Source organism: Chelonus insularis, unplaced genomic scaffold, assembly GCF_013357705.1.
Source record: "Chelonus insularis isolate UGA/USDA-ARS -01 unplaced genomic scaffold, ASM1335770v1 contig_3_pilon, whole genome shotgun sequence".
NCBI classification, from domain to species: Eukaryota; Metazoa; Arthropoda; class Insecta; order Hymenoptera; family Braconidae; genus Chelonus; species Chelonus insularis.
The window spans coordinates 1,337,184-1,353,968 of NW_023276556.1; the positions used below are offsets into that span (position 1 = coordinate 1,337,184).

At 29.4% G+C, this 16,785-nt stretch overlaps 3 protein-coding genes across 4 annotated transcripts; 1 reads left to right on the forward strand and 2 right to left on the reverse strand.

The window, feature by feature from the left end:
• Positions 1–1,689: 1,689 nt before the first annotated feature.
• On the forward strand, positions 1,690–4,399 carry LOC118068554 (methyl farnesoate epoxidase-like). Its single transcript, XM_035086031.1, has 7 exons — positions 1,690–2,088; positions 2,209–2,755; positions 3,087–3,322; positions 3,425–3,636; positions 3,724–3,810; positions 3,911–4,052; positions 4,218–4,399. The coding sequence occupies exons 1-7, from the start codon at positions 2,001–2,003 to the stop codon at positions 4,397–4,399; spliced, it is 1,494 nt and encodes a 497-aa protein (XP_034941922.1). The 5' UTR covers positions 1,690–2,000.
• Positions 4,191–7,143, reverse strand: LOC118068555 (probable cytochrome P450 305a1). Of its 2 annotated transcripts, none has more exons than XM_035086032.1 (8): positions 6,991–7,143; positions 6,289–6,543; positions 5,817–6,060; positions 5,460–5,731; positions 5,172–5,352; positions 4,782–5,038; positions 4,468–4,697; positions 4,191–4,388 (listed from the first exon to the last, which is right to left on the reverse strand). In XM_035086032.1, the coding sequence occupies exons 1-7, from the start codon at positions 7,073–7,075 to the stop codon at positions 4,513–4,515; spliced, it is 1,479 nt and encodes a 492-aa protein (XP_034941923.1). In that variant the 5' UTR covers positions 7,076–7,143; the 3' UTR covers positions 4,191–4,388; positions 4,468–4,512. The 2 variants fall into 2 exon arrangements, with proteins under 2 accessions (XP_034941923.1, XP_034941924.1); XM_035086033.1 differs by having other exon boundaries at positions 6,954–7,096.
• Positions 7,144–7,316: 173 nt separating this feature from the next.
• On the reverse strand, positions 7,317–16,782 carry LOC118068413 (small subunit processome component 20 homolog). Its single transcript, XM_035085797.1, has 4 exons — positions 16,604–16,782; positions 8,426–16,519; positions 7,656–7,928; positions 7,317–7,552 (listed from the first exon to the last, which is right to left on the reverse strand). Exons 1-4 carry the CDS (start codon positions 16,646–16,648, stop codon positions 7,403–7,405), a joined length of 8,562 nt encoding a protein of 2,853 aa, XP_034941688.1. The 5' UTR covers positions 16,649–16,782; the 3' UTR covers positions 7,317–7,402.
• Between the last annotated feature and the right edge of the window lie 3 nt (positions 16,783–16,785).

The window sequence follows — 16,785 nt, forward strand, 5'->3', positions numbered from 1 at the left end:
ATTTTTATAATAATTATTATTAGTTTTTTACTATTTTTGTTTATAATTATACATGTTATGTTACTTGTTATCATGATTGTTAATTAATTAATTTTTGTTGCGAATAAATTTAAACAATATTTTGTTAACTATTTGTTTCATTACCTGGTTCATTTCCTGTTTCTTTAATTCACAAAATATTATCATAATGTTTGTTAAATTTATTTAAACTCTTCTTTCTTATCAAATGTTATCTATCTTCAACTTTCTTCTGAATATTCATAAAAATGATGTCTTTTACTTTCAACACTCTAAATAATGTTTATTTATTCGAATAACTTTTATTTCGTAGATGAACTCGTTATTTCTCGTTATATGATGTTAAGTTGTTAAATAAGATGTGATGTTTAAGTCTAAGTTATACTGTAGAGAAATATGTATGAAAAATAAAAGTAATCTTATCTCATGATGTATTATTTCTTTTAGCATTATGTGATAATTATTGATTAAAATAAATTGATAGAAAATAGACTATGAAGAAAGGAGAAAGTGCAATGCATTCATACAATGCATGCTTCTACATGAATGTAAAGTAACAAGAAAAGGATAAAGAAGGAGGAGTTAAGAGAGAAAGTATTCAAGCATGTGACCACCCACACGAGCTATCATTTATTTAACATATAATAAACTAAAGTCATATGTCATATATATGCTACTGTTTATCATATCTTCTTTATAGCAATAAAGGTATTTATCCAGAGTCCAGTCAATAAAAGTTATTGTAGATATCTGTCTGTTGAACATAACATAAAATAAAAAGGTCAGCTAATAGATAAGTAATTAACAGGAAAGAGTGAAAATAATTTTATTACACACTTGAAATGCAATTCATAACTACAGAGTATAACGTCAATTAAAATTTTCTCGTGTCGTCGAACTAAAAAGTCTTTCTTTGCGGAAATGAACTTGAATAATACATAAACTTCTATTCTGCGTCACTTTCCAGTCGCCTGATTTTTTCTTTTTTCAACTAACAAGCCGTTTGTATAACAAGCATAATCACACCATTGCTTGACACGTTGTATGCACATTTTTGTAGTCCATTTATAAACATATATGGACGAGTATTATTTTATTGTCTATTTTAGAAGTATTTGACCGAAATAATACTGAAATTATGAATAAAGATAATATTTGCTAATACCTCAGCTATAACAAGATATCTTTAGATATGTCTATCAATATCTCAGGTACCACAAGTAAGATAATTTTATGAGAATACTAATAATTATTGTAAATGTATTATAAGTGTAAAATATTCCATAAACATTTTAATATTTTCTTCTGACAAGAAATTTCATAAATTACTAATTTAAAAAATGTCTATGGATTACAACTAGAATTATTGATGATTATCAATATGAAAAACATCCAGCTTATTGATAGAAAGTGAAGTAACATTTTTTACTGAATAATTATATTAGTGTCTACTTAAATTAATAAATAAATAAAAGTTTTCTCAAGCTAAATCTTTTCTGAGTTTTTTACTAATTGATTCTTGTCTCGATACCAGGTAGAATAAGACGTAACATAATACTTATAACAAAAAAAAGTTTGCAAATTTTTTGCTGACGGGTATTTTTATTCAGGTCGTTTAGGTCCCGAGTGTATCCAGAGATCATCGGACTGACTATTCTTGAAGTTGTTCATGACTCTTTTAACATACTTTCAATCACATAGCTGCATTCATAATAAATGTACTTACTGCTATATAAGGAGAGAGAAGAAGGAAAATACCAAGTAATAAAGTATTAGAATACTGAGAAAGTACTGGTATCTATGAAGTATTTTCATCATTATAAAAAATGTTTTAAGTTTGATAATGGTTTTTTTTAAAACTAGTTTTGAATTTGCCAAGTAAAAATAAAAGTTATGCCTGGTGTTTAGTTTACAAAATTGACAGTGAGAAGTAAAATTTATTTTAAAAAAACTTTCAGAGCAGTGAAATGTAATTATCAAGTATGTTTATAATACTTTTACTTTTTTTCACACTTATTACGTGTATTGTTTGCTATAAAGAGTGTAGGAAACCCCGAAAATTTCCTCCAGGTAACAAAAAACTTTTTCCAACTATATAATATTAACTATTATTATTAAAATAATCAATTTAATAAGTAAACAATTTTTCATAATTAATAATGATTATCTAACTGTCATATAATATAATAGGCCCACGATGGTTACCACTGGTTGGATGTTTTCTAACGTTCCAAAGGATGAAGGCAAAAATGGGCTACCTTTATCTTGTTTTTCACCAATTATCTAAGCAATATGGAACTGTGTTAGGAGTAAAACTCGGCCGGCAAAAGATCGTGATTGTGTCAGGAAATAATTTAATAAAGAAAGTACTCATGAAGCAAGAATTTAATGGAAGGCCTGATGGTTTTTTCTTCCGTGTGCGATCTTTTGGTAAAAGGAAAGGTATTTTATTTACTGACGGCCCTTCTTGGTATCAAACCAAACGAATGACTATGAAATATCTATCTAATTGTGGTTTTGGACATGAACTAATGGACCGATGTTTAAAATATGAAGCAGAAATGCTAGTTTCTTTTTTCAAAGATGAAATTGCCAGAGGACGAGAATCATTTTCTGTCGAAGAAGCTTTCAATACAGCAGTGCTAAATACTCTCTGGACTATGATTGCTGGATATCGATTTACTTATGGTGATTTTAAGCTTCAACCCGTCTTATCTGCTGTCCGTGAAGCCTTCGAGTAATATAAAAATTTTTAAAAATCATTCAAAGACTATATTTTTTTCCATATTTTTTTAAATATAATTGACTTGCATCTCAATAAAACTGTAATTCAAAAACCACATCTGCATTAAATATTGAAAATTATTCATACATGAACAATAAATTTTACCATTTCTAATAAACGTTTAAGTCTAAAAATTATTACCTCATTAAACATAATTTATTTAGAATTGCATACAATAAACTTTGAACATCAATAGATAATTATTAATATTCATGTTGTCGTTTTCACTCTTGAAAGTATGATGGTGGTGATCATATATCATTATTCATTAATTGTTTTGTAGATCTAATGATACATTAGGAGGGATAATTTCACAACTTCCATTTCTTCGTCACATTATTCCCGAATCATCGGGATATAATAATTTAATGAAAGTTCTTCATACACTATGGTGTTTCATTGAAGATGAAATCGACAATCATGTGAAGGCACAGAGGTTCGATCAGTCTCCAAGTAATTTTATTGACGCTTATCTTGTTGGATCTTGCAATGGAGAAACTAAGAATTTTTCATTTGACCGTAAGATCTTTATTTTCTTATTACATCTTGTTCCTTTCTTCTTCATGTTATTATTATTGTTATAACTGTTGTTAACATGTAGATTATTATTTTTATTTCCAGGAGAAGAGTTAATAGTTATTTGTTTAGATTTATTCTTAGCTGGATCAAAAACAACTACTGATTCACTGACAGCTATTTTTGCTCTTCTTCTTCATTATCCAAATTGGATGAAAGCTTTACAAAAAGATATTGATACAGTTGTAGGTTCCATCGATTCTCCAAGTCAAGAACATATGCAGTTATTACCAAGAGTCGAAGCTTTCTTAGCTGAGGTAATAATTGAATAAATTAGCAGTTGAATTAGTAAAAAAAAGTTTCAAATGACAATGAATAATCTGTTGTTCATTGTAATGATATAGGCACACAGAACTCTAATTCTCACGCCTCTCGGCGTCCCTCATAGGACAATAGAAGACGTTTCACTAGAAGGTTATCACATTCCGAAGGTAAAATATATTAAATTAATTCTAGAAAAGAAATGAAGAAGAAACGTATAATTCTCATCAGCTGTAACATTTACTACTCACATGTCACATTGTTTTCTAGGATACGGTAATTCTCTTAAATTTTCACAGTGCGAATACTGATGAGTCTTGTTGGGAGAAGCCACAGGAATTTCATCCAGAACGATTTCTTGATGAAAGTGGACAGTATCGTCGTAGAAATGAATTTATAATCTTTGGATTAGGTCAGTACTATATTTAAATATGCAATAAATTATTTTTACTACGATGTTTACCTTAATTCCAACAAATAAAAATATTTTTACTTAATTTAAAAATTAAATGCTCAATAAATATAGATTCTGATACATCAATAATTAATGTTGAGTAATAATTATTTTATTTAACAGGAAAACGACGATGTTTGGGAGAACAATTAGCAAAACCATCTTTATTTCTTTTTTTCACGCACATTCTTCATAATTTTGATTTAACAGTCCCTCAAGGAAGTGAACTACCAAGACTAGATGGAATTGATGGCTTCACTGTATCCCCGAGACCTTATTTAATTAAGTTAATACCTAGGAAATAATTAAAAGCATGAAAAAGTAAGAAATAAATTATGTTGAATAATAACAAATGGATATATAAATGATTTACTGTAATTATTTGAGGTAAAATTGACGTTATTGAATCTTAATTAAATTATGTTGATCGTTCAACAAGTAAAACTTCATATGGTTTAGGAGAAATAGTTAAACCAGGTAATGGATCAGTGTCTGGTAAATTACATCCCGGTAGTGGAAGTAATTTATATCGTTTCATAATTCCAGCAAATAACAAGAACGTTGCAGATTTGGCGACAATTTCGCCAGGGCATCGTCTGTGACCTAAAAAATAGAAAAATTGTCTTCCATTAAAGTCTACATATGATTTATGATTACACATTGAGATTAGAAAGTAAATAGGTTTACCCCCGCCAAAAAATATCAACTTCTTGTTCGGAATATAAATACCATCCTTTAGAAATCTTTCTGGTTTAAAGCACTCCGGATCGTCGAAATTTTTAGGATCCATATGAATACTGTTGATATTTATGAGGATACACGTGTTCTTTAAAATTCTATAGCCATCGAGATACGTTTCCTGCAATACTCGTCGAGGCCCGATTATCGGTACTACCAATCGAAGTCTCTGTGATTCTGACATTATTGCCTCGGTAAATGGTAGCCTGCAGTTATATAAAATAAATTCAAACGATATAAAAAACATTGAGTAATAGATAATTTGAATTAATTAAAATATTATAACATACTTGATAGAATTGACTATAATACAAATTCTTTCGATTCTATCTGACTTACATTGCTCTGTCTGACAACTGAGGAAATCGGTAACCATCAATCACTGAGTCTAGTTCATGGTGAAGTTTAGTTTGAATATCTTGGTACACTGTCATGTGTAAGAAGAGAAAGTCAAGAGTAATTGCAGTCGTTTGCAGTCCCGCGATGAAAAGATCAATAAGTATCATCAGCAATTGATCTTCTGCGGAAATGAATTCAAAGGTATGAGGAAGACATTCGTTATGCATAATGAAAAAATAAATATAAATATTTATCAATTATTTGATCATCTTTCAAATAATTTATTACCAGTGAAACCAGCTTCTGGACCTTTTCCATGATACATTTCAGCTAAAAACATATCAATCAGATCCACTTCTTTGCCTTCGACGTAATTCTTTTTATGCTCTTCAATACTTTTCATCAATAATTCTTTCAATTCTTCATTCAGTGTAATCAATAATTCATAACCCGAGAGTTTTGGTGCAAAGTGACGAATCCATGGAAAGATAGAGAGCATTCCTCCAGCAATATCGAAAGCTTTCGCTCGTTTTTCCATAAGATTGAGAAAGTACTGTAATCTGTTGACAATAAAATAAACACTAAAATGCATATTTATATACTTCATGAAAGTTAATTTTCAATGTTAATGTCTTCGATAATTACCTAGCTTCTTCGTCAATTCGTTTCCCAACAGCAATACTCCAAATTACATTTATAACTGCAGGAGCTATTATAGGCCTCATGCATACAGCTTTATCACCGTGAGACTTTAATTTATCTAGAATTATCTTTAGCTCGTCTATTATTTTACTTGTCATTGCTTCATGACCAAAGCCTAAGCTCTTCAAACATCTAATTAACCATCCACGCATTTCCTTCCATTCGGGACCATCAGTCATTGTAATACCTTTTATGAAATTTTTTTATTAATCAATTACATTAAACATTCTCTGTTTGTCTAATTTCTATAATTTTTATTCAAATTATGAAGTAAAAAAATAATTCTTTTAACGCTCTATAGAATTTAAAGAGTAATTGTATTCATTATATTTGTTATCAACTGAATCACTGATAATCTATTATTTAACAAGTATTAAGTTGATGAATTATTTTTTTTAATGAGAAAAATACAAACCTTTTTTTAATCCCATATTTCTAATTTTTGCAAACTCAGTCCAAGGTCTACCATCGAATTCTTCATTACGTAATATTTGTTGAACGGCTTCATAACCAGATACAATATTAACATAAGAATTTCCTAGATAAAGACGAATAACATTGCTTCCATACATTTTTGAAAGCTCTGTAAAGGCTTTGTGCTGCCCACCTAGTTCTCTACACAATTTTTTTAATAACTTTAAATTTCCAACAACTGGCCATGGAAAAGGACCTATAAGTAAATATAAATTATTATTCATATGTCTATTGTAAAAATTCTTCTTATTTATGCATTCTTCAAATAATCTTGTAAATTACACAGAAATATTTAAGTCAAACTATATGGTATCCATATTATAAAAATAATAAAATAACAGTATATCAGCAAAATTTACGAAATACTTGATGTTATATTGTAATTTAGAAAATCATCAGTTGACGCTTAGTATGAGTAATCATAATGTAAAATAAATAATTCCAGCGTGACATGCTGTTAATTCGATCAAGTGAGAGATAAAAGATAGCTTGATAGCAGAAGGAATGATAGTTGTTAGTAGGGATTTAAGAAAGAGAGCTGAGTGAATAAAAAACATGCTAGCGCTATTGGCTACCATCCAATTTTTAGGATCTATAATTGATTACCTGTTAAGATAAATTAAACCATAAAAGCTTAATATACCTGGTGGGATATCTTTTGGTCTTCGAAAATATATTATAGTAATAATGAAACATATTACAAATATAAGTAATAAATTAACAAACATAATGTAAATAATTAGAAACCGTAAAAAAGAATTGAGTTTAAAAAGATTTTATAGACGAGTCTGCTCGAAATACCCTGATAGAACTAGTACAATGAGTCTCTGTTATCCCTCGTTTTCTTGCTCATCTTCGTTTCCCTCCTCTTCCTACTTCTATATCCCTACTTATTTCCTTTGTACACGTGGTCATAAATAATTTCAAACCATAACTAGTTTATGTATTTGACATCATCATATTCAAACGTTTATATAAACTCTTTTTTATTGGAATTAATTTTTTTTACAAATCAACTACAATAATATGTACATAAATTAACAACATTCGCAGACTTATATAAGATCAAAATCTCCTTCAGTTTTTCGCTTTTTCACGCCAAACTTTTTTCCACGTATTTGGGAATTTTTCCTTTTCTTTGCTTCTCTTTTTCGTTGCTGTCTAATTATTTTCTTCTTGGCTGCAAACTCTGGATCTGTAATTACCTGTAATACAAAATCACATGGATCAATATTAAAAATACATGATTTTCAAATTTTGTTATAAAAATTATTTCTTATAAGAAAAATAATTCAATAGATTATTTACCCTTTGTGTTTGAGTCTTTCTTCTTTCAGCTTTCTTAGTATCAATTTTTTCTTGAACCTTCATCAATAATCTCACGTATTCTTCATCCCCAATTTTTTTCTTGATCATTTTAGCAACGTCTTTGGCTAACTGTTTTAGTGATGGATTAGGTTCCACTGCAATCATCATTTCTCTGACAAGCGGTGATATCATTTGAAAAAGAATAGGCTCTAAAAATGGCTTAACAGGAATCGTTGCGACAACTCCAGCAATCCATTTAAATACTGCTGTTCTCTGCAAAAAAAATTGCGACATCATTTGTAGTGACGAGAACTTGAATACATTACATTTTTTCAATAGAAAGTTATTCAAAGATCTCTTTATTAAGCCTGAAAGCTACTGTGACATCTCTCTTTTTTTCTTTTTATTTAACTATTTATAAAATCTATATTCATAAATCACGACCCACACATTAAATATTTGACTCTAGAGCACATTATGCCAAATAGTTAAATTTACATGAAATAAAAAATTATAAAATAATAAAAATGAATGAAATACATTATAGAAGTATATGAAATTGAACATAAACAAGAGAAAGGTACATTATGGAGTAAATTTCTTTTCTTTTAGCCATTTAAAGATAAGTTAATTTTTTCTAGATACTTGGCTATGCTTTCAGTGTTCGTTAATGAACACAAAAACTTGATGGTATCGATTACACCAGATGAATAAATGGAATAAGAAATGAAAAAAAAAATAGTTCGTAAACTATCTAGTAAAATACTCACCACATTGATTGATTTAGAGTTCTGCACTATTTCAATATTTATACATTTACGTAGCCACTTCATCATCCAAAAATTTGAAATTCCAGAATGGAATTCATTTTTATTTTCATTTAAACTGGTTTTATTCCAAGATAATGTTTTAATCACTCTTGATATAAAAACAAGATTCTTCACAACTTGGTCAAAAAACTCTTCCACTTCTATTCCTGGTTGTAATTGAGCGATTAAATCCAAACTTAGACTTTTTAAAGTCTTTAAAGGACTTGAATAAATATATCCTTTAACTTTTTCTTCATCTTCTCCTATATTGTTATCTTCTGACGAATTCGCTTTTAACTCCGTAGCTTGAATGAGCTTAATTAATTTGTCTTCATTAATCGTTGCTAAAATGAATCCTATTTGTTGTGCTGCTGCAAGTCTAACCCACAAATGAGGATGTGCTAGATATTCTTGTGATCGTTCAGCAATGAACTGGATAGAATCAACATATTTATCTGATTTTAAAAATATGGGACAGTTTGAAGAAATTTTTAATGTCAATTGAAGAACTTGGAAAGCATGGTGATCTTTTATTCTTTCTTCATCTTCAATACTAAATTCTTCAACTTTATGTTCCCTTTTCCTTTTCTTCCGTCTTACAAACTTTCCAGGTTCATCGTCATTTTTTTGTTCATCATCATTAGTGAACTGTTGGATAATTAATGGTAGAACAGACTCTAATCTAGTTTCAAAACTATTTTTCTCAGTGGTAACAAAAATTCCACATAATTGCGCAGCCAGGCGCCGATGCATGATTATGGTGTCTTGAAACCAAGCTAAAATAATATCGAATAGTTTGGAACGTTGGTTATGAGGAACTCTAGTTATAATTTGTTTAATACATTGAGCAGCATGTTTACGACAAGTAGGGTCATCGTCGTTAACCAATCTAACACTAATCATTATAAAAAGTATCTCAGATTTATCTACAAGAACAGTTGAAGGAAAGCCAATTATGATACTGTGAAGCATTTCTAAAGCACTGAGTCTTCCACTTTGTACTTCATAATCCATTTGTGTTAAATAAAATCTTAAATGTTTGTCCAATTTTTCTCCTAATGGATATTCCATTAAAAATTGATAAAATACTGCTCTACACTGTTGTCGAACATTTTCAGAATCCGAAGTAATACTTAGAACAGCAACTTTTTTCATAACTCGATGAATTTGAAACACATTCAACCGTCTTCCAATAATTGCTCGCAATAGATTGAATGCTGTAGCTTGTTTTTCGTAATCATGAAGATCCTGTTCTGCGTATAAAACAAGAACCTTGACCTCATCATAAGTCATTTCGAAATCTTTAAGATCTCGAATAATAACTGACATTGTTTTGAATGCAGCCATAACCAGGTCGAAGTTATCACCTTTTTTAAGACCAGCAACACCATATTTGTGTAAAATCTTGAAAATTAAGGAACAAATTTCTTTAATATTAGTATGAACAGCTTCTAAATCCATTTTTAAAACCCAATTAAGACACTGTAGAGCTAGTGTACTCAATTTCACATGTTGAGATGTTAAGCAGTCAGATAAAATTGTTACAAATGGATTCAAATAAGACTCGAAAGCATCACCAGCTACTTTTTCTCTTTTCAATAAAATATGTAAAAGTTTCAAACCAAATTCCAGCATAATATGATCATTTGTGGAGCCGGTAGTTTTAGCAGATGCTTTAATACCAGATCTGCTTTTAGGCTCTGGAGGAATAATGTAACAATCTGGTTTTTCAATTGGAGATTTTGAAGATTTTTCATTTTCTTTGTCTTTCTTTTTATTTGGATTGAAACTAGGAATACTTTTCGAAACAATTCCATAAAGAAAAATAAGCATTTTGTCACTCGGTATAAATGTATTGTCTGCTAAACCTAAAACAGTATGTCTTAGACACTCCGTGACTTTTCTGACAGTTTTATGACTCCGCGTTTCATTTAAAACATCGCTGAGAGGTTGAACAAGATCCACAAGACATGATTCGTTGATAAATTGACTAAGGATATGAAATATATCAAAACTTTTAGTTGATTTTGCTTCAGATACATTTTTTGTTATTGCCGTTACTTCTTTTTCTTCTGCGCTGAGACCAAAAAGATCAACTTTGCATACTTGAAGAATACTCTGAAGATTATCATTCATGTGAGTAGGCGTCAAGAATGGTTTTAATGAAGTTAGAACAGCTTGAATAGTATAGGCTAACACATGAATTTGAAATCCTTTAGTCAATAGAGAATTCGTTTCTCTTAGAAGATAGTGTAAATAATTAGGACCTAGAGTAATCATTATTTTTTGAAGAATTTCTCTTGTGGCACGTCTTACTGAGTCAAGTCTTGATTTTAAGAATGTACAAAGTTTCATGAATATTCCTGGAAGATTTCTTTCAATTAAATTTTCTGGAAGTTTTTGGAGTAATTTAACAAGAGCGAGAGCTATTGGTACTCTCATTAATTCTTCTTCTTCTTTATCTATTCCATGTTGTTTTCTATTTAATTTATGACTCATTTCATGTTGAGTTCGTGCAAGAATTGAACGATTAAGCTGTGGTAAAAATGTATGAGTAATTTCAAATACTAATTTTTTAGCTTCAGACGGAGAAAGAATTGTTTGCTTCTCCATAATCAATTCTTCAACTTCCAATTCTGGTTCTTTATCAACTGATTTTTCATTTTCTTCTTCACTTTCTTCTTCAATTTCTTCTTCATCTTCATTTTCTTGTGCTAACTTTTCCTCTAACAATTCTTCAGCAGTAATTGTTATTTGATGATCAACTTTTTCGTCATTTTGATCAACCTCATCTTTTTTTTCAGTACTTTGTTCAATTAAGTCTGTAGAATCTACTTTCTCCTGTTCCGATGTCATCTCAACATTAGTTGATTTTTCAGAATCTTGCACTTCTTCTTTCTGATTCTTTTTAGGTTCATTTAAATTTTTAATATCTTGTATTTCTTCTTTCTCTCCAATTAGACTTTCATTGAGAGTCTTAAGTTTTGATAGATCGTAATGAAAAGCATCTAAGATAGCAACAATCACTCGCACAATTTGCTTCCTGAATTCACTTTGAGTTCTTAATTTACTTAAATAAATCTTTAAAATCAGTGAATAATGATACCAGGGTAATAACCTGCAGACAGTTCCCACGGTTTCTATGGCAGAATCAACAATACTATTTTTCCCAGTAAAAGATTCATTGCATAGATAAAATGAAGCTACAGGAAAAATGAATTGCGTTAATGTTTTGGTATTTGGAGGTTTTTTTAAAGTCTTTGAAACTGAGCAAAATTTTAGTAATGCTCTCACTTTTTTGTGCAACTGTAGATGTAGCAGATTTTCAAAAAAATCTCCATCAGGATCATTCTTATTTGTCAATAAATGTAAATCTTGAAAAACTGGATGATCATCTGAACATTCCATGGCCATGACACCCAGAAAAGAAATAGATTGAAATCGAACAGCATTATTTCTGTTTTTCATTCCATCTTTAATCAAATTTAATATTGTATCATCAATTAAATATTTTCGATCACTAGGATTATTTTTACAGATTTTAACCAATTTTGGTCCTAAAGCATTTAAACACTGTCCTGATGAATCTTTCATAGCCAAATCACTTTCATTATAAAGGAAATAAAAACAATTATATAAAACAGCAACACCAAATTCTACATTTAAACTATGACTCTTCTCATCCTCTCCAGATATCATAGCATTAATTTCACTAAAAGCATCAATTCTTTTATCATAGTCTGGATGTTCAAGCCATTTTTCATTTACTGCGTTCAAATTTTTTAAGACACTAATATTTTTAATCATAATTTCTTTAGAAAGTGATTCTGATGAATTTGAAACATTATTTGCGATTGCCTCAAGCAACGTCAAAAGTAATCTTCTAGGCGGCGCAGAAGATATGTTTAATAACAGTGGCAAAATAGCTCTTATATGAATCTCAGGTTTTGTTACAGTCTTCATAAGATTAGCAATTGTAGTCAGCAAATCTATTATTGTATCTTCAGATTCTCCTCTTGATGCTTTTTTTACTAAAATCGGTAACAATAAAGACAATAAAATATTTGATGAATCGGAATCTAAATTTAATTCCGAGATTCTCGAAAGAACTGTAGTTTCCACTTTATTTACATTCATTTTAAACCTTTTAAGTTTACGTTTTATGTAATTTAAAATATCAGAAACATAAGGAAATAAAATTGCAGATCCATAGTTGAGTGTTGATCCTGGCAAAACAGCATTAGGATCAATTTCAATAACATTTCTTGGATATATTGGAATTTTTGGCAAAGCATCATCAACTTCCATAGCATTTTCAGACACTGACTCATAATCTGCTAGTGTTAATAACTTTTCAATCATTTCTAAAATAACATTGGCCACTCCTGGATGTATTTTTTCATTTAAAAGAAGCTTCATGATGAAAGGAAGAGGTGAGAAATTTTTGTTGTTATTTTTATGTTTGACAAGAAGACAAAAATATCTTGAATTATGACACCAAGTTGAAAGAAGTTTCAGAAAAGCTGTAGGACTGTAAATACCTTCAAAAGGAAGTTTTTCTAACCAAGGAAACACTGCAACATCGAATACAGCATCCAATTCTGATGGAGACCAAGGATATGTTTCAAAATGTGCAAAAAATCTCGTTAAAATTCCAAAACAACTTGTTCTGAGTTCTTTAATTGTTGATAAAAATCCTAAAAGGACGTTTTCTGATTTTTCTAAAATGCTTTTTATCTCAGCAAATACGCATATGAGCATTGCAAGAAGCTTTGGTAATAAATTATTGGACATTTTTGCTCCAAATTCTTCAATAACAATTCCTAATAAATTTACTGCACTTCTCAATCGTGCTGGAGGAATAACATTCGATAAACTGAGTTTCTCTGATATTAATGTTGTTAATTGTGTTAAATCCTCTATTTTATTATCAGAAGAAAGATCAATATTATACCGTTCAAGGGGTTTAAAAGCCATTTTAGCAAAGAGAATCATTTCTTCTTCTTTTACACCCATCAAAAATCGCAAAATAATTTTTCTTCTAGCAAGACCTCCAGCTGCACCAGCAGCTCTTCCAGATCCTCTTGTTACTAATTTGGCATAAATTATTCTCATTAAAATTGGCATCAAAAATTCTCGATGCTCTGGTTGAATCGTATCTTCCGTTTCTTCATCATCAGCTATTTTAAAGCGTGCTAACTCATTTCTTAAATTTTTTTCATCAATAAGACCATACAAATGATCTTTGTAGGGCAATAAATTCTTCCGTTTGTAGGCGAATATACAATCTAAGACGCTTTTTTGCAGCTCTGGACTTTTAAACGTTAATAATGTCATGTAGATCTCATTTAGCTCTGCTTCTTTATATAAAACTCTAGGATTCTGCATTAATGAAAGTAATTTCAACTGAGCCAATAATATTTTAAAAATTGGCTTTCCTGTTTTTCTCAATTTTTGATTCTTCGAATTTTTATCTGGCTTTTCTTTATTTACTTTTTCTTTTTGTTCATCTTCTTTTTCATTACTCTCTTCATCTTCCTCTTCTTCATCTGATTCTTCAGCTTTTTCAAGCAACGTGTCATCTATTTCTTGCCTTTTTTCAATACTATAAGCTTTAATAGTATCAGAATTAGCTTTAAAATAATTACGTTCAATTAATTCAATAAATAAAACTGTAAAATCACGATTTCTACTTTCACAATATCCTGGAAATTCACTCAAACATTTCCAAAGAAGATATTTATAGTTGTCGAAATCAGGTTTATCATTTATCTCCAATCGTTTAGATAGATTTTGCAAACTGTTGCATTCAAATATATCACAAATGTTAGTAACATTATTAGCATGAAGCTTTTCATTGTCTTGTTTTAATTCCTCCATTAAAATTGGCCAAAATTGTGCACACTGTTCATCAGCATAAGAAGCGATAGCTTTGATAACTGGATTCCATAGAAGAGAAAAATTGATGTATAAATTCCCTAATAAATATCTAAGTGAACACTCATAATATTTTGGATTTAGATTTGTAACACCTCGAGTTTCAAACGATAATGCTTCTAGATGAATTAATCGATTCCGATAAGTTTGAACGGTCACTTCAACATTTTCTGCCATAAATAAATGTTTTAATACATTACTATCTTCTTCTTTTTCTGTAACAAATATTTCTTTAACATTTGCAAAAAGACTGTAGAGATGACAGACGGTCGATCGTATTCGTGAAAATGGTGATCCAAGTTGTTTTACTAAATTTTCATTTAACTTATCGAAGGTTTCTTTATTTAAATATTTTTTGTTATATTCACTTTTTGAAATATAAGTATAAAAAAGATCTAGACTGTTTAGAATATTTTGATCGTTATAATACCTTTCAATTAATTTTAGAAAATCGATTCTATGTTCTTCTAAGAATTCCTCAAATGTTTTTTCATTCATTATACGAATCATAGTGTGAAGAATGAGTAAAAATGCAAAACTTTTTCTGCCAATGTTACTCTCACAATTTTCATTCATTAAAGTTTCATATACTGAAACAAAAATATTTTTCAATTCTTTAATTAAGTCCTCATTTATTGGAATAATGTGCGGTAAAATAACAACAACTTTCAAAGAATCTTCATTGATAAGATTCGTTTCATAATTAACATGTTTCCAATTCTCTAATTTATCTTTAAACAATCCTCGAATTTTTACGGGAAAAGTTCGTAAATCTAAATTTAATTTTCTCCAAGAATCTTTTTCATATCCATTGAGACTTGGAGGTACTTTTGAAGTAATTATTTCGGTAAAGAGGTCTAATTCTTCATCAGTGAGCTCTTCTCTGAGTATACTTCTTTGTAATGTCATGGGAAGAACTAGAGTTTCAAAAGATGAATGATTAATTAATTTTTTTATTGCATAAATAAGCATTTTTCTGTTGCTAATTGACATTAATTTTGAAACTAGTTCATTACATGTCTCTTGACTCAATTTGATACCTTCTGCAAGCAATATTGTAGCAGATAAATCAATCATCTCAATCAAAATATTTTCACTCTGAGTTTCATAGATTGAAATTCCTTTAATAATTCTGGAAATTAGAACTGATGGATTTTGAAGTATTTTTCCATATTTGTATTCTACAACAGGAATAATTAACTTTATCAAAGCCATTAACATTTCGTTTTTCTTCTCATTACTTCCTGCAGTCAATAAAATATCATCCAATTTTTTCACAACTACCTCCCAAAAAATTGCATTGTGTTTGAAATTGATTTGAGTTGCAATACATGTAAATACTTGATGTAAAACATCAAAAGCTAATTTTTGATCAATACAATCATTAATTAAAGCATCTAAATAAAGATTAAGCATTGATTCAGCACAAGAATGAAATTGTCCAGATATACCAGAAATTACTTCAAATAAAAGTTTTCCACATCCAACAACTCCATTTGGAGTTTCTTCTAAAATTGTAAATAAGAGCTTCAAAAATGCTTCTCGATCTCGCACTTTTCTAGCAACAAAAGCAAAGCTTTCTGCAGCAAAATTATTGATGTAAGATGGCTTAGAATCCACTAATAAAGGCAATAAAAGCTTGAAAGTTTTATCGATATTTTTGACTAAGTATCTCCAGAGAAACTTGAATAAATAAGCCAGTGTTGTAAAGGCATACTCAACAATTTCAGGATCTTTCATGTTCAAGAGATCAATAATAAGAGTGAGAAAGTGTGGAAAGTATTCATAAAAATCAATCTGAAGGTCTTTTGCCGTTGCTATAACCATCTCTAAAATAGGTTGAAGAAATGCTACATTCTTCATTTCTAGATACTTTGTCAATGATGCAATTACTTCCTCTTTATGGTTTATTAATTGCGGAAGAGTAATTACATGTTTCACTTCGTTTTTAAAACTCGTATACCCTTCTGTGAGATTTAAATCGTTCCATTTTGTTAATGTTTTGTAAAAGTTTGATTCTAAAGATTCTTCATCGGCATCATTTTCCTCATTTCTATGAGCTACTCGATGAAATACATCAACATCGATTTCAGATATTCGATCAGCAAATCTTTTGAACTATATTTGAAAAATATGAATTAAAATCATTAATAAACATATCAATAATAAGTATCAGCAATGTAACTAAAGAGGTTATTTTACCTTAAAAGTATTTGTTTCTTTATGCCGAACAGGTTTATTCTTCATTTTGATATTCCACTATTTACCACTGTATTACAAAATTAATAAATTAATTATGGTTTAGAACAAATAAATTATTTTCCACAAATAAACTTGTTTTGAGTAACAAGTTTATATAACAATACTACATACAAAACACGTGT